Here is a 23,551-nt window from a genome sequence, read left to right as displayed (position 1 = left end):
AATATACTGATTTTCAATGCAGACTATTTACTGAAGATTGACTACTTTGACAAGAATGAATAGCTTGACATTTAGGTGCTTTCTGATTTGCCTTCACTGAGCACTACTTAAAATCAACCACCAATAATTTTAGATAATTTTTATTTTCTATATCATATAAGATATGTTACAGACTTTTGAAAGTTTCACTAGCTTATTTTGATGGCAAGTATGTATTTGCAGGAGAATCTATGTGCTGGGATGCTATGGAGCAGGAGCAGCGTGCCAAGCACAATGTTCTCTTGAAAGAACTTTTATCCACCCAGAAGGCACAAGGGGCAGACAGCCATCCCCCTAGTACTCCAGATGTGAGAGGGGTTTTGTCACTTAAAGGCCGAAGTTTTGTGTCCGGAGGAAAGACAGTGGTATCGCCCGTGCGAGGGAAGGTAGGAGTACACGTGGTGGTGTACCAGCCAATAGTAGTCACTTAAGACCTGTTTAAAGGGTTGTGAGAATAAACAAGAAGATGGCTTATAGGTTAGTCATGCTTAATCTTGTCAAACCTCACACTGAAGATTTTAGAAAAGAAATGTGGTAGATTTCTTGGGATTATCTTAGTGCTTTAGTTTGTATGGATATATATTTAATCTTACCCACAGATAGTTGTAGGTACATGCATGAATGTTGAGGGGAAGTATTTAAAGCAAATAAAAGTCCTTTCCTAATGAGAGCACACAAAAATTATTAAGTTATCTGTGAGAGAAGGTGTTTGTAACACGTACCTACAACTATTTGTATCATCTTCTCTCCCAGATGAAGTATACTGCAGGAATCCATTGTCTGTTCTTACAGAGTGAGGACAGCATTCCACAGCTGACACCAGACCAGCAGCGCCAGCTGGAGCGTATTGAGAGCATGCCCCTGTGCCAGGAGACAGAGTCACCCTCAGACATACCCGAGTGGGAGAGCAAGACAGCAGAGGAACGAGAACAGATTTTGGGTTGGTTTTTCTGGTCTGTATGGGTGTGTGTATTGAGGTGTGTGAATTGTGAATTGAGTGTCTAAAGACAGACATTTTTGTGTCTTTGTGCACACATGTAAGAAATGGGATACATAATTTATTCTCATCTTTCTTCTGTTTGTATCCATAAAAGCTTTCCATATTTGTTCAGTAAATGCTTATTGATAGACTATTTGCCATGGATATTATAAAATCAAGGCATCAAAATGGTTCTTTATCTGATGGTAATGCAAATGAAAAATGTAGACAATATTAACTGATAACTGATTTCGTTTTTTGTTTTCTGTCCCATCAGAACTAAAAAAACAAGAATATGAAAAGAAGCGCAAGCAGTATGAAGCAGCACGTAAAAACAAGCGCAAAGGTCAAACAGTAGGTTCAGCCAATGGTGCCAGTCAGCCAAAGGTGAAGAAACGTCGAAACAAAAACACTTCAACAGTCCCATCTTCTGAAACCCTTGTGTCGCTTGATTCTCTCTGGTGAGTGAACAGTCAGAAGTTGAAATATTTGTAATGCAGAGTAGTCTGTGAAAGTCAAGATGTTTAATTTCATGGTATTGATGTGTTCCTCACTGGTGCACTTTATATATGTTAAGTTGGTGTGCAACATACCAAGGTAAAGGGGTAATTGAAAATTTTTTTAACATAAATGTCATTTTTGACATGGACTTGAATATGTCCTTTGTCTTTTGTTAAAAAATTTTAAGAACTGCCAGCCATCTATTTATTTCTTAATTACCATGAAGCATTTATTTCTTTTATTATGTCTTGAAGCTGAATCTGCTGTGACTGTAAAGAAGCGTGGCCGACGCAACAAAAGCAGGGAGCACCGAGAGTCTGAACTTGAGTTCATGGCCGAGACTTTCCTGCAGCAGCTGCACAACTTGCCGTCTGTGGCACTTGTGGAGCCCACCATCACCCTGTCTTACTGCATAGTACCTTTCAAGGGTGCTGCCTCTATGACAGGTGAACCACTCTCACCAGAGAGATCATTTGAATCCTTTTCAGTAACGTTTTTGTTTTGACTGAAGGGGTTGGTTTTGAAAAAAATGACCATAGCTTTTTTTTTTTTTTTGCCCCCCATGAAGATCTGTGCAGTCATGGTGCTAGGTGACCAGCCTGTAATCCACACTTTGTTTCCCTACTTAGTGACAGTGAATTTCATAATACTCCCATAGCTTACAGTTTACTTAGGCAGCAGCAGTCTGGATTTTCAGTTAATTCATCTCAGTTTGGGAAAAGTTTTATTATGTTTTTGTCTAATAAGCAAGGAGTTTTTCCAGGATTCATAGACTTTGACCATTAGCCTTAATCTTTCTCTTGATTATCTGTGAAGTCTCAAAATACATTCCTTGATAATACCTTTTTTTTTTTAACACAAATTATGTGCCATTCCTGGCTGTTTTCACCTTTTCCCATAGATGTTATAAATTATTGTAAAGTACCTTTTTTTGTTTCAGTGGTATAAAAATAAGACTGCAGTCACATTTTAATACAGCTTAGACCATTTTAAACATTTTACACATTTGTAGTATGTAAACAATCTGGTAGAATGCTTATTTAAACTCTACAGTTTAAGTAAAGCATTGAAAAATAAACACAACTTATTCTGTCTTGTCTGTGGTCCATGTTTTTTATGCCCTTTGTGTAATTTCTTGCATTTCTCTTTCTGTCCAACCAGGAGTGGGCTCCCTAAGAGGAGTGTTTGGCCAAGGCTATCTTGACCACGTGCCTGACTGCTATGACAGTCTTTGCTTCCCAAAACCTCCACCATTGCCACAGCAGGACAAAACAGATTCATCTGCTCAGCAAGACGCACGGGCTGATGAGGAAGTCAAACATGTGACAGAGACGGCAAAGTTGAGAAGCACCGGGCCTACAGGATCAGTGCAAGGATCACCATCACCCGCACCGGTCTTGCCACTTGAAACCAGTAGCTACCCATTTGCCTTGCCAGCGCACCCACGCATTGAAGTCAAAACAGAGCCACTAAGGTTACTTTCACCCTTCTTATCTTTTATTTAACTTTGTCTTACTCAAATGCATCGTTGAGAAAAGATGTAGCCCAGAAGTGTAGAGAATTAAACTCAAGTCACCATGTATTCCGTTTTGAATGCTGTTTATGCATGCTTTAATTTTATTTTCCCATGAAAGCTTAGGCTTGTTAAACATGGCAGCTAATGCTTGCTTTTGAGAATACATGTAGAATCCTGTGTTAATGAAAGTATACTCAGTTACAGAGGCATTGCTCTGTACTGATTAGATCATGCTTAGTTACAGAGACATTGCCCTGTCCTAATTAGATCATATGCACAGAGTCATTGCCCTGTCCTAATTAGATCCTGCTCACTTACAGGGACACTCCTGACACCATCATCTCCACCTCATCCCCAGAGATGGGATTTGTTGAGAGTGAAGCAGACTACATGTCTTTGCGCCCCATTGAGCCTGCTATACCTGGGGCAGTAGATGACAAGTTCTCGCCCACCGTGCCATTGCTTCACCCCATTCCTCTCAAGCCTCAGCTCAAGGTGGAGAAGCCAGAGGCTATTACAATCAAGGTGAGTCACTTGGCCCAGAGTGCATGTAGGAAAGAGGTCATTATAAGGTAAATTGTCCGGTTGAGAGTGCATGTAGTAAAGTCTGACAATCATATGGCCGAAACATGTGTTGAGGGAAGATAGTCAAAGGTCTAAGTGAAGATGAGGATTTTATGCATAGTAGGTGATGTGGGGTAACCACTGCTGTGTGAAGTTTTTGCAGTAATGTCTTGTGAGCAAGAAGAACCTATCATCATAAAAAGAGGGTGTAGACTGCAGTGAAATTACTACTCTAGTGTTTGTGACTTCCTGGGCCAGATGTAGTGAAATTTCTGTTCCTGTGTTTCTGACTTGGTGGGCCAATGTGAATTATACTGAAATAACTAGTTCCGTGTTTGATGTTTACTTGGGGGCTTGCTAACTTATAGCAGTGCGCTCAGACCTGGCCCTAGTACTTTTATCCAAGGCACAAGTTGAAAATAAGCATATTCTATTTTTGTTTAAAGCAACATTTATTTTTGTTATCTTTATGCTTAGAAGATTCTATTAGTAACTGAAGAATCTAAGATTATTGGGCTTTTTTTTTTAGAGCTAAATTGGTGTTGCTTGCACTTAGAGAAACAAGCATCTGAACACAAATGATACATCGACCTTAAATAATAACAATAATAATAATTTCTTTTTTGAGACTGACATTTATGAACATGTGTTGATCATTGAGACTAATTATAATGCTGATTTACAGTCAGAGGAATGGAACCGCATTCACTGGAACATCTGATCTGCTGAAAAAAGAGCCCAGGCCGTCCACTCCCTCTTCCCCAAGCCATGGTCTGACGGTCAAGCTGCCAGTAGCCACACCTGGACTAGCGCATCCTTTCATTGACCCTTCCCTGGATCAGAAGGTGTCTGTCACCCTCACTCTGTCAGCCACAGCAGCAGAGGACATAGGGGGTGTAATCTCTGCCATTGCCGACCTCCTCAAAATAGCTGTTCCACCCACTTATGAGGTGACGCGCAGTCCATCGCCAGAGATGTTCAAACTTAACATGACACGTAAGTTAATGAGCGCTGACTGATGACGAGAGACAGAGTTATATTTTGTAATGCAAGACAGGGAAAGTTTGCCCTAATGAGAATGATTTAGTGCTTAGAAAATATTATTCTCTTACAGGAAAAATGATAAAAGATAAATTTCATTTTTGAAATTCCCACCCTTTTGATGTCTATTAAATTGCTCCTAATGTTGATTTTTAATTCTTTGGACACCATAATAACTTCGTGAGTTAAAAGGTTGTGAATTATTACAAAGGGGGGAGCAATGTCTGTTACAGATAAAGAAGAGGCCATCAACATCCAGTCACTGATGCGTGTGAAACCAAGATTCTGTGGCCACTGTCGAGTTGTACTTATTAGTTCTGGTATCCGCAAATTCAAGGCTGATTTGCCTCTCACTCTTCTTACAGAGAACCTGGTAGGTTCTTTTGTCAGATTTGTCTCCCTATTTCAGTGTTGACCTTAGTTACGGTGACCAGACGTCCCGCTTTTGACCTCGTGTCCTGCCTGCTCATCGGGCGGGACGCCCAATGTCCCGCTTTCTGGCTTTCTGGCAAGTCCATCAAATGCCCGGTTGTCTTTAAAAATCACTTTTTTCGGCGTTCTTTGACGGTGACGACACCATCATCGGCACGTGTCCCGCTTTCGCCCCCGAAACGTCTGGTCACCTTACCTTAGTGCAAACTATTTATTGTTTCAAATTACTAGGGTTAGTTCATTACGAGAAACTAATTCTCAAACTCAGTTTATTCACACAAGCTGCTGAACATTGCAGTTCTCACCTGCATTTTGAAAAGAGGTTTAGACTTCATTTTCTGCATCATTTACTAGAATGGGCTCAAAGCTCTTGCATTGGCTGAAACCTTCAGAAATTAGACTTCATGTCCATTCTCATGTGATTTTACCAAACTAACAGAAATATAGTGTGCTGCTAACCTGTCAGTAACTTTAAGAATGTTTGTTTTTAATTTTTCAGGATCCAGGAGAAGAGGAAGTAACATTTTGTAGTATGAACTGTTTAAACCAGTTCCTTCACACACAGCCTGCATTACCTGAACCTGACAATGAATCCAATACTAGTGCTGGTGCCTCTACCATCATTATGGATGATATGGATGACAGTGGCGATGAGAGCATGGATGAAGAGGGTGTGGTGACCAAAAATGAGGCCCTAACAGGGCTATCTGGAACAGACTTGAGCTCACTAAAGCGCATTGTGAATGTGACAGAGGCACTATCCATCAGTACCTCAAGCCCAGTTCCATCCATCTCTGCCTCTGCTACTACTGCCACCACCCAGCCAGGTACTCCCACCACTCCAATTCCTGGTCCAGGGGGCTGGGCTTCACCAGCTGTGTCCCCGGCCAACTCACACTCCATCACTAGTCCAGTGCTGCGGCCTGGAGCATCAGGACCTGCTTCCCCAGTCCGATCTCCACATCATCCCATGCTCAGCCCTCCACTGCGAGGCAAGGGGGAAGACAGAGCAGCCAAGCGTCATCGTCGTAGCAGCAGTACCGCTTCACAGGACAGCTATATTATCAAGGTGGGAACCAGCACCGTTCATTCTTCACTTACTTGTTTTTACTTATGGGTTTTCTATAATATAGATTCATTATAATTGTCTAGTGGTTGAAAGATAAATTGTAAATAGCTTTTTTTTTAAAGGTGGGGCTTAAGTGTGTTAGAAAACAAATGTTACGAATAAATCTTCAGCAATCATGTAGTTTCTGAGCATAAAGGTTTGCTGTAATTTTAACTTCTTAGCCACTAAAGACAACTTTGATAATGCTGCAAGCTTTGTTGTGTAAATGGTAAGTTTCTTGTCACCATTATTTAAAAGATGCTGAGAACATAACTTTATAATGTGCAGTTTTAGCTTCAACCCATGTGCACCTGTCAATGTAAAAGTTTAAAAACATATCAATATATTGTTCACTTTTTGCTTGGATCCTTAATACGATCATAAATGCATTTTATGTCTGCCTCTAAGTTTATGTTCATGTGCAAATGTTAATAATTTTTTTGTTAAATTAACAGCCTCAGTCAAAGAAATGGCGAGACTTGCGGTGGAAGCGTTGGGATGCTTCCATTACCATCACCAGATTGCCTGACACCCCTACAACAGAATTAAATGATGTAAGTGAACTCAGCAGTCTTTTGATTACATACTGCTCTACAACAGTGGTTTTCAAGGTATTTTATTCAGCAAACCACTTTACTAAAGTAAAAAAAAAAATGGTGGACCACCAAGGCCTAAAATCACTCTATACCATGTCAAATTGCAGCATTTGTTGCATTATAATTCAAAAATAAATGTACTTTTGTGACAATAGTATAGTAATAAGTTTACTTATATCAGCAGAAACACATGGATTTTTTATGGTATTATCTTTTTATAATTCTGAGTCCTCTGCCAAGTAAATATTGAGGTCAAGCATCTGAAGTTTTTCAGTGGGATGGCGGGGGTATAGACATGCAACATGTAGCAGGTGAAGAAATAACATGTTTGATAAGAAAGAGCACCATGCTCATGTACGGTTTCTAGAAAAACCACATTCTGCTTCAGTTATGGGAAAGCTTGGCCATGACAGTGTGTCCACCCAGCCTTCCTGAAGACAAACGCATCTGTGCTCTATGTCTGAGAGTCGGTGATGGAGAACCTAATGGACCATCAAGGTAAGGTGTTTGATGAACTTGAGCATATGTAGTATTGTATGGTTTGATTTCCTGTAGCAGTTGTATGGTCTATAGAAGCATTTATACGCTTTCAACAACATATGTACATTTCTGTTTGTTTAATAAATTGGACCATAAGGATGTGTGGTGTCCGGTCACTTAATCCCCAGACACTTCATCCCCAACACTTCATCCCCGACACTTCATCCCCGAGACTTTTAATGACACTTCATCCCCAGACACTTCATCCTGACACTTCATCCCGACACTCAAGAACTATTTCATATCATATTGTTGAAGAACATTAAATTTACTAGCTTATATGAACTTTAACTGTTCAAATGACGTTGAAGTTAATAGCATGATTTGAATTTCAATTAAATTTTTCGCTGACTTCATAATTTTTATAGTTAAGGATTTAGTTTAGGGATTAAGTGTCTGAGGATGAAGTGTCTAGGGATTAAAAGTGTCGGGGATGAAGTGTCGGGGATGAAGTGTCTGGGGATTAAATGACTGGGAACCGGATGTGTAGACGTTTACTCTGATGTCACATGTCAAACTTCATTTATGATTTCTGAATCTTTTGAGAGATTTAATTCAGTATTCCAGCCAGCCAAGCATTTTGTCCTGCCATTTGTGGACTTCTAAATTTTGCAGTATGTCATGGTCAAAATATATAGTAGCTGATTTAATAATCATTAAAGAATTTTGATTGTGCATTCCCAGAAAAACATTCTCTTTGGTTTGATAACAGATTGCTTAACGTGGATGTGGACAAATGGGTGCACCTTAACTGTGCACTTTGGTCAAACGAGGTGTATGAGACATGTAGCGGTGCTCTTATGAATGTAGAGGTGGCTTTGCGCCGAGGTTCTTCTGTTGAATGCATGGCCTGCCGCAAATATGGTGCCACGATCAACTGCTTCAAATCACGCTGCATCAACACATATCATTTGCCCTGTTCCCAAGAAAAGGGATGCATGTTCTTCCAAGACAAGGTTTAGAAGTCTTTCTTTTTTCTTCTCCCTAACCCTACCCAAGCTCTGTGCTTGAACCGCTTCTATACTTGTCAGAGTGCTATCCGTGTGTGTATTGTTATACTAGAAATGAGAGGCTGTAATGCAGCATCTTGATCAAGAATAATGAAGTTGGGTTCAAATAATTATGAGAAACCAGCATTTACTCAGATTGCTTTCTATATTTAGACAACATATATAATAAAATATGCTCACAGAACCATACTATCCTGTACCCATTCTTTTGCAAACTGGCTAAGAGGAGCAAATGCAGTTAAATAAAGGCATAGTGGGCATTAACTAACAAACCTGGAAATTATACAAGTTTACAGAATCCACTAAAACGAGGATCAGAATGGCTTTTTACTCAGTTAAAGAACTGCTCTATAAGGCCATAGACCTATTCCTCTTAATGTATTTAAAGACAAAAATATGTAACAGGTTTTACAATCATCGCGAAAGATCAAAATGCTCATACTTCTGCTGTGTTTGCAGACTGTCCTTTGTCCCAGCCACTTACCCAAGCAGTATGTGGAAAATGTGCTGCTGTCATTGGAAGTATCTCGTCGTGTTTACATTAACCGCGATGAAGACAGACAGGTTGCAAGGTCAGTACCTTGACATTTGTCTTCTGGGAATCAAGCACTTACTGAAGTCCTAACAACTGGCATATAATGAGATAGTATACAGGGCTTCTGCTTACGCAAAAAATTGCGTACAGTACGCATTAAAAGTTTGGAGGACCCCTTCAGTTTTCGTCAATGGGGTCCCCTTCAAATTTGCGCAAAGAACAGGGACCCCTTAAAAATCTGAAGAAGGGGTCCCTGGGACCCCAAAGAATTTAGCCTTAGCAGAAGCCCTGGTATATCTAGCACTCGCTAGTCCAACAGCTAGCATGTAATGTGACTGCAGTCTTGATTTTGTATAAAAGTTAAATATGCCCATGCTTACAGGACTGTCATCTGACATTAGAACAAAGTATAAGAGGTGCTTTAATGTCATACAAAGTTCTTGTTTAAAACACAAGAATCTGGCAGAGACAAAAGCGACCTCAATACATGGGTAGGTCCAAATGTTTCAAGAATTTATTTTTCAAAGTATTTGTGTGGACATGATGATTTGGTCTGGGTGGGTGTGGATGTGTTCAACCTTGCTGTCTAAGAAATTCTCTGCCTGCAGTCACATTGTTAGCACTGAGGTAGAGACATGTAAAGTGTTAATGCCTGGCAGAAATAAAGTGCAGCTGACTTTGTATGTTCAGTGTTATTTCCAGCATGATCCATCAAGAGGAGGGCCACCACTCACTTCGGATTGGCTCCCTTATCCTGCACAGCATTGGTCAGCTGCTGCCCCACCAGATCCAGACTAACCACTTCAACACTGAAGACTACATCTTCCCTGTGAGTCATCTTATTGCCTCCTGTAATCCACAGCCTTCATGTTGACATTCAGGAAATGTCCATTGTTTTATTCAAAAGTCTTCTTTTTTACAAGGTGGCATGAGAGAGATCAAAAGAAAATTTCCCCATAGATTAGGTTGGTATTGAAGAATGTGAGACATTTCTTTGTGTCAGGTTGGATTCCGTACCAGTCGTTTCTATTGGAGCCACCGTGTGCTGTATCACCGCTGTCGCTACATATGCAGCATCAGTGAGATGGAAGGATGGCCTGAATTCAGCATTCGTGTGATAGAAGATGGCTTCGAGGATGTTGTGTATAAGGACAAAAGCCCCAAAGGTAGGAGAACATGTTGATTTCTTGACAAGTTACTTGTACTGTTAGTAAAATTTCTTCATAACTTTATCTTTTTTGGATGGCCAGTATAGAACAGATAAGTAGTAAAGACATAATATTAATGTTCATTGTGAGAAGATAGGTTTTTTTCCAACTGTTTATAACTGGAAAAGGATCATTGGTGAGGATATGGAGAATGATTTCCCAGTGTGGAGTATTTTTTTCCTTAGTTTTATAAAGTTATTGAAAATTGTGCTGCTAAGCAGTAGCATAAAGCAGTGAAGAAGACCATTCATGTTTGCATTATATTCCCTGATAACAAGTCTCCCAAACATAAGGTCTGACTCTAAAGTCTAAAGCATATAAACCATGCAATGCATGCGGTTTGCAACAGGCAGTGCTGGTAAAACTGGTGTTTCTGAACATCCACATACATGATGTTAAGTAAAACTGGACAGCAATCCACAGAGTTCATTTTCATTCTGCTGCAGAAGTATGGCTGCATGTGTGCCAGCCACTGGAGGACATGCGCAATAAAGCTGACATGGTCAAGATGTTCCCCACAGACATGGGTATGGAGGAGCTGTTTGGTTTGAGGGAACCAGCGATCATCAAGGTCCTTGAATCAGTAAGTAGATGTGCCTTTACCTGGCAGTATGGCTTACGGGGGTGAAAGTTCACTTAAAATGTTCATGTTTGCTTAAGCATTGAGATCAATGAACAGCAGTCACACAGTGATCAAGAATATTTAACTCTTGTATGAAAAACTAGTCACAAGCTCTCAGTCACTTTTCATGCTATATGAGCATTTGAAACTATTACCAGCGTTAGGCCTCTTAAAACTATGTCTTAATTGAGTGATCTTTTTCAGTCGGAGCAGGTTCATAGTGATTAGGCTTGATTGTCTATCCCAGATTTGAACATGGGTATCAAAATAGGTTCATTGCTGGAAAAGGTTCTCAGAATGTGCTATAATTGGAGGAGCCTTTTGTCAGCTTTTGATCCTTACAGCTGATTGGCTGAACTCTTATATCAAAAGAAGTGGAGAAAGTATTACTAAATAGTAACAGCAGTACTGGACTTAAATCATGAGTAGTACTTCTTGAGAATACAAAAAGATGACAGTTGCTAAACCTTTAAAAAAAGGGTTGAAAATTTTTGCATCATGGTTTTATATATATATAAAACAGTCTCAAGAGATTACACCACATTTTTAATTTTGATTTGTTTATTCTAATACCTCTTTTGAGATCTTCAGGCATAATGCCAAGACCATACTTTGTTTACATCCTGCAAATCAGATCATAAGGTTTTGAAACTATGTTGACATGTTATATAATATTATGTAGATAATTATGCATGTTAAAAATCATGAGTAACATAAATACTATATGTATATGGAGTAATATATAGATAATTGAAATTTAAAAAAACAGTAAAAAATAAAATTACAGTGCAAGGCACTAAACAAGCGTGTGAAGAAAGCCATGCTTGTGCTGCAGAGGATGTGTGACTGTGCTGCCTTTTTGCTGCAGTAGTCTTTGACCACTAAAGACAAAAGGTTAATAAAATGTCGTCTGCAGTATCATTCATGCACATGGGAGCAGCCATCTTTGCATCAGCTATAGGATTAGGCAGCTTACAAATAGGAGCCAAGATCACCAATCAGCACAAAACCAGTGGGAAAAGCAGGTTTTGGAAGTGTCAACAATTAAAAGAAGGCAGATCAATAGTCAGCCTGCAGAAAATGTCTATCACATTTGCTTATGCTAATTAGAAAATAAACATGTAATTACTGTGTGTAGACAATGTGGCTGGAATCTCTTTTTCATACAGTTTTAGTGTCTTGTGCTTGTGTAATTTGAACTTCTCCATGCTATCAACAGCTTCCTGGAACAGACCTCCTTCATAATTACAACTTTAAGTATGGACGATCTCCTTTGATCGAGATGCCTCCTGCCATTAATCCAACTGGCTGTGCCCGCACTGAACCAAAACTGCGGACGCATTTCAGGCGGTGAGTAGGTTAGGCAGTAACAGCAAGGGCCATTTAGCAGCTAGGATTCAGTTAACCTTCTTGGCATTAACTCCAAGCATTGCTCAAGACAGTGTTCTGTTGCCAACTAGTGGTAATATTTTCCAATGGGGAGAAAAACGCAATGCTAGGAAGGTTAGTGTAAACAGAAGAGCCCAATAGAAATAAGTTTTACTGGTTTAGTATTTTAACTGGCAGTTATTAATTTAAATGACTTCTCGACTGTAGATAATGGGCAAGTTCAGTATAAGATGCAGACATACATTTGTGTTGATTTACTTTGCTGGCATGTTTTCAAAGTCTAGACCACTCCCCTTCCTCTGGCTCTCCATGTTTTCCTGCCATGGTAAAAGCCACATTTTGTCGTTTATAGTATCAAAGTTGCCTTCTTATCTACAGGAGGCCTCACACACTCCACTCCAGCAACTCGCGATCTCTGCCTTCAACTGTGACAAGTGTGACAGGAGACATCAACTCACCATACATGAAACAGTTTGTGCACTCCAAGTCACAGCAGTACCGGCGCCTTAAGACAGAGTGGAAAAATCTGGTCTATCTTGGTCGTTCCCACATTCAGGTATTGCTTGATTCCCAGGCTAGGATAATGAATAAACTCTTTAGAAAGCTCTCTCATGTTTTTCGCCAATTTCTCAAGAACAGAAGAACATTCACTCAACTTAGGATGCTGTATCTTAAACTTTTTTTTTGCCAGTCATTTGGTTGGGTGGGGGGGAGTTGCTAACTCTTTAAAAGAAATCTTGAAAATTTTTCATCATGGTTTTTATATATATATAAAAGAGTCCCAAAGATTACACCCCATTTTTAATGTAGCTTTGTTTTACCTAAAACCTCTTTGGAGATCTTCAGACATAATGCCAAGACCATACTTTGTTTACATTATGCAAATCAGATCATAAGGTTTTGAAATTGTGTTGACAATAGGGCCTCGGACTCTTTGCTGCTCGTGATTTGGAAAAACACACTATGGTGATTGAGTATATTGGAGATCTCATTCGTAATGAAACAGCTAATCGCCGTGAGACGGAGTATGAAAACCAGGTAAATGTGATGTGAGAGAGATTCCATGTTGAGAGTGATTCCATATTGTTATATCTATCAGTTTACAAAATGTCAGAGTCTGATGAATCCACAAGCACTGATTATTTTTTAGAGCTTGCATCATGAAAACTTGCATGCTTTGACTTGGATTTTTTTTTTCTTTCAAGCTTATTTTATTTATTAAAGGATTATATTATTGTTTATGGCATATCTTTCTTTGTGGCATTTCTGTAGCTTTTATGCCTTCAGATACCTCCAATCACACATTGAAAAATAAGAAGCCAAGAAGAAATTGGCATGGTTTTTCTTTGCTTTTGCATCTGGGTCCTGGAACCCTGTATCATTTTCTCTGTATTATAAGAACTACAGCCAGATGTTGTTACTTTGTTTGACATATGCCTTTTACTTGATGCCACAGAATCGTGGTGTGTACATGTTCCGAATTGACAATGACACAGTCATTGATGCCACGATGGCTGGTGGCCCTGCTCGTTACATCAATCACTCTTGCAACCCAAACTGTGCTGCGGAAGTTGTGCATTTTGAAAAGGAAAGTAAAATCATCATCATCACCAGCCGCCGCATCAGCAAGGGCGAGGAGGTGAGTTCAATAGTTAGAGACCGATTGATACTGCTTTCTGATCTGAAACTAATGGATACACTGGCTGCCTCTGCTTGAAGCCAATCAGCCACCATGTTGATACTTGTAAGGTGATACTGTCTCAGGATTTTGAATGCCATCACTGTATTTGGATATTTTTCATAAACTATCGCCATTGTATGCCTTTTATTTGGATATCAGGTTTTTGGGTTTGATTTCAGTTGACTCTTGTAAGTAATCATTTTGATTCTAGCCTTGGTATTTTCAAAGGGGAATACAAGAAAATTTATGATTGGCTGGAGTTAAAAGGACATCCAGTGAGAAATGTTTTCCATTGTCAGCTTTTCAATTTTAGCAGACTTCTTGCTAATTTTTAAAAAAGCCAGACTATTATGAGGCCATCATCATGCTGAAATAAAAAGTCACAATTCTATAATTCTGATGTATAATTGACAGTAAAGTGATAAATAAGTTGATGCCCAAGGCGGAAATCGGGCCTTTTTGTTTGAAGTTTGTACAGAAGTTTAAAGTACCTCATGTCATTGCAGATTGAACTACAGAAAACATAATGATAATTTCACAGAGTGAGAAAGGTTTTTTCCCCTTGGCAAAGAAGTCATAGCGATTTGGGACTTAAGTAATGAGGACAAAAGTACTCATTGTTAGATTATCATGGAAAGTAATCTGTTTCTTTCAACATCAAATACTCTGAATAATATAATAATTCCTAGAATTCAAAGTTACACTGTCCAGTGTGTATGCTGTGATGCATACATTCTGTGATTGTTGCATGTGTGCACACTCTCACTCTCACAATACATGTTCATACAATCACACCTGCTTGCAGTCTTTTAAAGGATCTTCTTGGTGAGGAGATCCAGGACACAAATAGTATTTTGCACCCTGAAAATACTTTTTGCCTTGGTCTAGGGTAACCATGCCTGATATATAATCTTTGCATCTGGGAGGGCTAGACAAATGTGTATATTGTTATTTCAAGAACTTGTTTTTATTTCATGTAGGTTTTTTTTGTTTTTTGTTTTTTTCCAGCTGACATACGACTACAAGTTTGACTTTGAGGATGACCAGCATAAAATTCCTTGTCTGTGTGGTGCCCCCAATTGTCGTAAGTGGATGAACTGATTTGTTACTACCCTGGTGCAGCACCTCCGGTGTTGGATGCAGCACATAGATGAAAGGGGCTCCGCATGTGTTCTAAGTGAATGGGAGATACTGCCACATGACAAACAGGACAGACATGTACTGTGTTTCTCGCATAGTCCCAATCCTCTTACCTATTCTACACGGTTATGTCCTAGAAAACCTACAGACTTATGAACAGCAGCAGCTGCTGTGGCATTACCACGATCAAGAGTTTGCTGTCAGCACCAGTCCTGATGCTGGACCTCTTGAGACAAGTTGTGGCAGGACCGACTTGTGACAGTATCATGAACAGTGTGCCCTGTGTGTCAGCACATGCACACATCTGCAAGTGATGCAAGACTCAAGTTCTTTGATTCAAGCGGCAATCATCTTTCATTATATTGATATGAACTCAAGTCACTATGATGTTGAGATGCTGTTTGTGATGTTCCTGGAACTGTACTGACTCACTGGGTCAGTTTGCGCCACCATGTTCTACAAAGCTGCTTATACGGGTTTCATATTGTGAGTTATTACATGTTTAGGGGATGGCAGCAGATTTTCTCCCCAACATACAACAAAGCCTTATTCTTACTTTTCTGTGGGCATCTGTATATTCTGGCCAGTGGCGGTACACTGCTTTAGCTTGCACATCTCTTATGATAATATTCTGTCATCATACCCATTTGCTGATGTAGTTCACATCAGTGTCCTGTAATTTTCATAAATATTTTCAGTTTTTTTTTCCCTGCCCCAATCCTGTATATCGTGACATAAAATGAATCAGTGTTCTGTGTTTTGTTTTTTAAATTTCTCAATGAGAAGACAAAAGCATAAGTTAACCCACTTCATTTTGTGATTGACATAGTGGTTGATTTAGTTGTTGTTGAGTTTGGGCGGCAGGGTGGAGGTAGCCTAGTTCCAAGGTGGTTCCCACGTGTTTGCTGTTTTTCTGGTTTATAACATACCCTTGCAGATCCAGGGTGCAACTTGTGATTTGAATCTTGCAATTGCTGGTTCAGTGATACCGCTGTGCCACAAGGCACCAAGCCAGCCAGTCGTCCAAAAAGGAGACAAAGCAGGTGTGACCTTATAGTGAGCATGCACACGTATCAGCCAAGGTTTGGCTTCAGCTAAAATAATATGATGTGCATAAAAAGGAAAACTCCCATCTGTTTGTATATATGCACATTTATATGCACTTATGACAGTACAGATTTTCTTTCTTCCTCCCTTTTCCCCATTTAAGTTTGGTCCCCTTTTTTTCTTTCTTTTTATTTGTATTTTAAATGATTGTGAACATTTCTGATTGTTTGTTTTGTGTAAAGTGGCTAAATTGCAGATTTTGAATAGTTGATTGAAGAGATTTGGTAGCAAGTCCAGTGCTCAGTTCGTTACCTTTCCGATGATGTCCTTTGACCTCCACAGATTGTGTATGTTAGTCTAAAACTTCACTCTTTATCACATTCTGAGTTGCTTGCTCAATTTGTTCTTTCCATGTCAGACGAAGAGATAATAGTATGTTCAACTGCAGCAGAGTTAATCATTTTTTTCTCAGCAAACCATCATGCACTTTGTTCTTTGTGTGTGTGCCTGTGCATGCCAGTGTACAGTTAGTATTTCCACTGGGGGTTTTTAAAATGAGACTTTTTGTTGTTTTGTAAATAGATTTAAGATGCATGTAATTTGTAATAGATTTATATGGCATCCTTGTTTTGTGTAAAAGTTATGCATTGGTGTGGGAAAGCGCTTAATGGTGCACACAGCCTTCATAGTGGTGAGAATGCCAGAAACTTTGATGTTTCCAAAAACCTCAGATCTACAAACTGCATATGCAGTGATGTAAATATGTTTGAGTGGATTGCACATGTATATAATCTATTCAGAGAGATTCTCAGAGAATTGCCCTTACATAATTCTTTATATAATCATCATCAGATTTGGAATTTAGCTGCACATAAACAGTGGTTTTATAACAAAAACATTTTACTCACTTCCATGTCCTAACGGAGACTTGACCAAGCCACAACAGCACCAAAAGGACATGGCTCGACCTTTTTCTTTCTTTGTATTGATATTTGTCAAAAAGGATTATAATGTTACACTGCCTCTTTAGTCAAGCAGATACCTTTTTTTTCATTTTTAAATTTTCACACAGCATCTTTTCAGCTAGTAAAGCTTGTGATAAAGTGGGTTCCCCTCTTTTCCTCCCTCCCATCTTGGGAATGGTTGATTTCTCTTTCTCCCCAACATTTTTAAGCGTTCTGGATGATTTTCTTGCTACTGTCAAGTGAGACTTTTGAATTTTTAATAGAGCAATATCGACCTGCTGGATTTGGTCTGTACGCCGACTTCCAGGGCTATTGGTTTGCCCATGGCCTTTTCATTAAATAAACACACCGTATGGCTATGTGCATGTTTTTCTAGATGTGTGGTATGATCATAAAGGTTTGTTTCTTACATCTACCCAGTCACTGACACTTTTAGAATCAGAATCAGAATTTTATTACAGGGTTTTAACATTACTGTACAGGACAGGATAACTTTAAACAAATGCAATCATTTGCATATTTAAGACGCAATACACAAAAAATCACAGTTTTGATCACCTGGGAAAGATTTTCCTTTACTTTTTGTCACGGCTTTCTTCTGCGAACAGTTGTACCTAATGAAAATAGGAAACAATAGGAACAATGAAATGCATCATTATATCTTGCAAAATCATAAAACATTTTTATGCAATACTAAATATTAAGGCAACCATAATTTCAAGATAAATAATCCTGCAAGTTAAATTCTGCATTTGAATTCTGGGGTTTTCCATCTCTGAGGAATTTTATTTGCTCTTCATTTTAAAAAAATGTGCTTAGAGTCCTGTCAAACGGTTGATCTCATATAACATGCTGCCAAATAAACACAACATGAATTGTACTTGGCATTCTTAAAATGTAACACTTAACTGGGTTCAAATATTTAAAAAGCAAAGGTTTTTTTTTTTTTAATTACTTTAAATAGTTGTGATTTTAAAGAGCGAAGAGGCACTATATGTGAATTGTTCATATGCACTTCCCGCTCCTCTGCTTCAACCCAAGGAAAATCCTGCAGAAATAAGCAAAACAGATGCTTACAATTTATTTAGGGGTAGTTAAATTGCACACAAATATAGTTCACAGCTGTAATGGCATAAATAAATAGAAGTAATGTTCATCTGGAAAGCTCCCATACAAGCGTCATGCATTTTTTGTGAAGTTTCAAATGTGAAATGTGAAGATTTATTCTATAAATTTTAAAATATTTGTCTCCATAATATAAAGTTTGGGGATTTTTAAAAAATAAATGTTTGCTTTTTTGTATTTCTGACAACAACAGAAAGGCAACTTGCAAAAGAACTGACACAAAATCAAATATCAACCTTCAACAAGTTTAAAGTACACAGTTCACAAAACTACACAGCCTCATCTGAGCCCTTTGCAACTTCAAGAAAGCAACATCCAGAAAGAAGGTAGCCAACAGTATGTATATACTGTGATACTTCATCATACCCCATGCCTTCTTCAATATTAACACAAGGAATTGGTATTCATTTAAAGAAACACTACATTCTAAGGTCTGTTGCTGAGCGAACCCAAAAAAGTATTCCTGAAGCAGAACTTACTTTATCACTCGGTTTACCTCAAAATATTGGAGCATTTCTCTTGTTATTCTTCTGATGCCATATGATGCAAGATAGACACGAAATCACAGATTTACTGGGTATTTTATTTTGTTGCTGCTGCTTTATGAGGTGACTTTAAGTTGGTGATAGGTTTAGTTTACTTATCTTTAATGCTTTTTGCTTAACATATTTTTAAGTTTCATCTGCTCTGCCCTTTCAATCAAATGACAGCTGCATTCATTTCTGCCAGTTGGCACAACACTGGAAATCAAGGTCTACAGAACAACTACATGGACTTTGAAAATATCAACAGTGCATATTTACAAACTATGAAATAAACTTTGAAATACTGATGAAATAAATATACATCCAATTCCTATTACCAGATTTAACAAGCTATCCGGTATTTCCAATGTAAATGCATGTTTCAAAGAGGAAAAAAATAGGACTAAATATTTACAATATGAAACGTCTCACTTTGCATCACCATTCTCCGAGATAATAGGAAAATTTGTATGTACACTATGTATTACAACATACTATGCACCTTGTTTATATAGTCTCTCTGTGTCAAACTAAAGGCTTATTGCTCACATTAACAAACATAAATGGTAATGACTATGACAGAATGTACATGTTTGAGACAGTAAATAGTAAACTTTAAGGACATTATCAATATACATAAAATGTGTAGAAATCAGCTGCAAATATGGCAACCCTTCTCAAAAAAGGTCTGGTTTGAAATTTATTATATATAATATTTTTCTGCATAACATCTCTTCTTTACTTCCCTTACAATCAAGTTCACACTTAGTTGCACATTGAGACATCTGTTTTAGTAAATATAAATTTTGCCATGATTAAAATAAGGCTGAATATCTCATCTAAGTTCATTTTGAACTCCAAATGTAATTTAACTGTTTATTTCAATATGTCCACAATGAAGACATTTTTCTTTTAACTTAAAACGATCATTCCAAAAGTTTTTTTAACAATAATACTATCATAGAAAAAGTGCTCTATAGATTCCTTTGACTGTGTAAAGTGCAGGGAGCTGAATCTCGTATATGGTATAATAAGGTGCTTTGTAGCTAAGATGGCATTGAAACCACTGAAGTTTTGTACCTGTTGTTACAGTAAAGGGATGGGTCATGGGTAAATATTTGTCCCCACTGAAGGTCTATAAAATATTTTCCCTTTTTTTTTTTAATACACGCAGGAGGTATCTGTGAACACAACAGTTTACTATATATCTCTTTTGTGCCTTTTTTAAGTTTAGTTATGGCTAATAGTGATGCATAGCATTTAGTGTCTATGATAGGTAACCCATTATTATCGATCCCCAAATTTTGCAATATTATAATTTCACCACTTTTCTACTACCTTTAGCATGTTCAACTTTGAACAAAAAATTTATGAAAGAGTAATGGTTCATGCAGAAAATCTTTAAGTGATGAGAGGGTAAATCTATTGCAAAAGTCTGTATAAATGGTAAATACATCTTTCCAAAACACATTTGTTTCAGCAATATTTTCCAGAAAGTATCCTTCAAAAGTCTGAAAAGTTGAAAGCTGCGGATGAATTAAATTTAAAAGGCACTTCTAGTTCATATTTGATGTACCAATCTTTCTTATCCATGTAAGCTAGAGTGCATGAAGATCCATTACCTTTAACCCTCCTGAGTATTTCCTGATTACAGTGGTTTTCCTAATTTTGTGAGTTTTCTTCTTCCAAATAAGCCGAAAGGCTGACTGATTAATTTTATTAAAAATATTCTTAACAGGAAAAAGAAGGGTAAAAGAATTTTGTGTCCTTACCTCTCGGGATTTTCAGTAATACATTGTATAAAAGAGTGAGCAACACTTCAGGGCCCTTAACATTTTATATTTTAAGGTATATCTATTGAAGAAAATCCTGAGATCTAAGGAGAAAAATTATTTTACCCTTTCTAGTGCATTTCAAATAAAAGTGTTTTTAAAAATATTTCTTATCGATTTTATTGCCCAGAAACATGACAAAACTATAGTCCTTAAAAAGTTTAACACAAGAAGACTGCCTTGATTGTTAATAGTAATCTTCAAAGTGGAGACCTACCCCAGCTAAGACAGAAGGTTTCAGATAAACATGTAGACACTAATACATGTAATTTATTTAAAATCTTTCTAAAAACGTGTCCACAGGCAAAATCATACACAAACGCTGATTGCTCACCATGTTGTTCTGAGATTCTTCTAGTTTGCTAGCAGATGACTCTCGTGTGTGAACATGTACTGTCCAGCTGCACTCTGGAAAACAAGTAAATGTCATTATAGTGTAATGGGAACCTCCAAAGATGGATGCAGTTTCTCTAAAAACATTCAGCAATGTGTGCATCTAATCAATATTTTCTTGCACTTGCACATAATATTTATCCTATTCACGTGTATGGTAGAAAAAGGTCTATTCAAAAGTGCTTAACACTGCTTTAGTTAAGAAAGGAGAGACACTATAGCCTGGTGGTAAGTGCATGGATTTATGACAAGGTTGTTGAGCTAGTGTGAAAGGGAAGCTGCCCACACCCATTCATCAGCTTATGTACCTGATTTATTGAGAGAGGTAAAGGAAGCAGAAGAGGGTTGAGTTACACATTCAACACGCTTTTGGAACGTCTCTGTCATAAAAAGTCTAGGGATGAACAACTTTTTTAAAAAATGTCTTGACAGTATGAATAGATGCCTGAAGAATGGATCAATGCAATACACCAAAATGGACTTGAGTATGTGAAGCTACCAAGTATAAACTCACCTGTTGGAAGAGGTTGAAGCAATGCATCAGACACATTCAACTTCAATAATAATGCCCTCAGTGATTGCTCCAGGTGTAGCAGATAATCATCATCTCTGTCAGACCTGGCAGACAGACCAGTGATCTGAACTAATTCATGAGGACTAGCCTGGTGAAAGGCAGCAATGAAGATGGGGAAATAACTTGCTGTTGGATCTAGTCAGTAGAATGCACTAATATAAAACGGTGTGATAAAATCTCAATGTTTTCCACACAATTTTTCATATCTTCATTTTCCAAGAGTGCTGAGGAAAAAGTTCAACACTAATTACCTCATGCGGTCAGTATTATAGGAAATGTCAAAAACAAATCTCTCTAATGGCCGGCCATCTGCTGACACAATAACGATGGACACTTTGTCTGCACCACAGTCTTTTCAGCAGAGATTTGACAGATGTTGTGACATTGGTGATATACTTGCTCACTTCTGGATGAAGACAGATCTGTAAAAGATAAGACATGCTTAAAATACATATTTCTTCTACTTCCTATTCGTCCCCAGTGGAGCATAGGGCTGCAACCATATTATGAACATGAAAATACTTTATTTAATGCAGTTGGGGTATCTATCATCTTCAACTGCAACAAATAAGAAGTCAAATTTAAGGCATAAAAAAAAGGAGGGATGCATGACATGACTCGGAATACTAGGTATGGCCCCGACATTCGGTTTTGGCATGAAGAAAATTACATTTATTTCTTTTCTTTTCTTTCTTGTGAAGCACCATGTTATGGCTACAACTAATGCTATTGCACACCCACAAGTCTTCAAATTCCAATTTGTTTTGTACTTCAAATGACGAGAACAGATATTGATGTTAACGTTTATTCCTTAAAAAGACAAAGAAAATTATTTTAGCAAGTAAATAAACACAAGCAAAACTCAACAAACTGCAAAACAAGAACCAATCAAGAAAGAATACATAAAAGACCCACAAAGGCTATTAAAAAAAATTTTTATGGAGGGGTTACCAGAGAAAAGGCTGATACCTATTTCTATTCCTAATGTTTCATAGAAATTTACCTGAACAGGCACATTGTACTTCTTTCTGCGGCCAAAGACACCCTGTGGGTAAACACCTCGGCAGTGTAGAATACAGTGTATTGCCACCTCCAAAAACTCGCTTAAAATATCAGCACATACTGGAAAAAAATTTAAAGATTTAATTACACTTGCAGTAACCTTTACTTATACTTACAGTAACCTAGTTCTCATTCCTTTTTTCACTTCACATACAGAAACTTCCTCCCATGAATGCAAACACCTTTAAAGATTTCGAAATATTTAACATAAACAGGCCATCTATTTGTCTCATAAAAAATACCTTCTATTCTGTTGTCCATTTCCTTTGGAATATCTCTTGTTAGTAGATTCTTTTAATCGTTTATCTTTCACTTAGTGGTCACGGGTTAGTGGTCATAGTGGCATTCTTCTGTTTGGCAGTCAACCTGGAAAAGTCACATTTCTGTCACAGACAAGTTATCCTACTTTTGATGCATACAGTGAAACTGAATTTATCTCCCTGTACACTAATATCGCGGATTTACTTATAATTATTAGTTACTTATCCTTTTACTGACTGATTAGCGCAGCAAACTTTTCCCCAGTCGACCCAGCTGGCGGGAATGGGTACCTGACTCCATAGAGGGTTGGGGAATGTAAACCATTGAGAGGAACTGGGTACCGCCCTCACGTAAAGCTGACCCCGAGAAAGGTGAAGTCTCTAATACCTCCCCGCTACACCAACACCCTGTAAAGGTTAGGGGACGACCTTTACCTTCTTTACTTTGATTCCCATCCAATTCTATTGAGAGATACGGATCTCCAGGAAATACTAAAACCATGACATCTAAGTGATGTTCTGACAAACTTTTACACAGTAAATTTGAATTTTACTGGTCAACTAACCTAAGCTGATTTTGTTCCATCTTTAAAAGCAAAGTTTCAACAACACGTAACCTCTGCACCAAACGTAAATATATTTTAGGCTCGTCCTTGCGCTTGAATTACATCCGAGTTTTAGAACAAAGCGAACACTGGAAACTACCATTTAAATTAGTTCAATTCGTCTAAAAGAACAATAAGCATGCAACATCTTTATGCACATGTGTTTATATTTGGCTCACGTTGATTAGCAATGTCTGAATTTGTAAAGATTAAAGTTTTCAGGTGCCCTACTATGACGATTGTAGCAACGACGTGAGCCATTT

The 23,551-nt window shown here is 38.1% G+C and overlaps 2 protein-coding genes across 3 annotated transcripts; one reads left to right on the top strand and one right to left on the bottom strand.

Annotated features, from left to right (window-relative positions):
- Positions 1-2,851: 2,851 nt before the first annotated feature.
- On the top strand, positions 2,852-17,107 carry LOC112558303 (histone-lysine N-methyltransferase 2C-like). Of its 2 annotated transcripts, none has more exons than XM_025228691.1 (17): positions 2,852-2,993; positions 3,356-3,560; positions 4,285-4,595; positions 4,874-5,013; positions 5,572-6,141; positions 6,636-6,734; positions 7,165-7,274; positions 8,029-8,272; positions 8,786-8,898; positions 9,564-9,690; positions 9,865-10,027; positions 10,516-10,652; positions 11,911-12,041; positions 12,459-12,636; positions 13,002-13,118; positions 13,537-13,719; positions 14,770-17,107. In XM_025228691.1, the coding sequence occupies exons 2-17, from the start codon at positions 3,469-3,471 to the stop codon at positions 14,860-14,862; spliced, it is 2,808 nt and encodes a 935-aa protein (XP_025084476.1). In that variant the 5' UTR covers positions 2,852-2,993; positions 3,356-3,468; the 3' UTR covers positions 14,863-17,107. The 2 variants fall into 2 exon arrangements, with proteins under 2 accessions (XP_025084476.1, XP_025084475.1); XM_025228690.1 differs by having other exon boundaries at positions 9,552-9,690.
- On the bottom strand, positions 15,609-23,526 carry LOC112558322 (mitotic spindle assembly checkpoint protein MAD2B-like). The gene is given in 9 exon segments (XM_025228741.1): positions 15,609-17,527; positions 17,869-17,961; positions 20,729-20,802; positions 21,302-21,405; positions 21,613-21,716; positions 21,718-21,783; positions 22,365-22,483; positions 22,666-22,789; positions 23,250-23,526. Coding segments are annotated over 8 exon segments (618 nt in total). The 5' UTR covers positions 22,685-22,789; positions 23,250-23,526; the 3' UTR covers positions 15,609-17,488.
- Positions 23,527-23,551: the final 25 nt, after the last annotated feature.

Source organism: Pomacea canaliculata, linkage group LG2, assembly GCF_003073045.1.
Source record: "Pomacea canaliculata isolate SZHN2017 linkage group LG2, ASM307304v1, whole genome shotgun sequence".
NCBI lineage: Eukaryota > Metazoa > Mollusca > Gastropoda > Architaenioglossa > Ampullariidae > Pomacea > Pomacea canaliculata.
Note: the sequence above shows the minus strand (reverse complement) of the source record. Positions and strands in the feature narration are given on the sequence as shown.

Bases quoted from the DNA above. Each gene is read 5' to 3' on its own strand.
- LOC112558303 (XM_025228690.1), top strand. From the start codon at position 3,469: ATGACAAGTTCTCGCCCACCGTGCCATTGCTTCACCCCATTCCTCTCA. The intron at 12,042-12,458 runs GTGAGTAGGTTA...TCTTATCTACAG, and splicing joins CTGCGGACGCATTTCAGGCG to GAGGCCTCACACACTCCACT. The intron at 13,720-14,769 runs GTGAGTTCAATA...GTTTTTTTCCAG, and splicing joins GCATCAGCAAGGGCGAGGAG to CTGACATACGACTACAAGTT.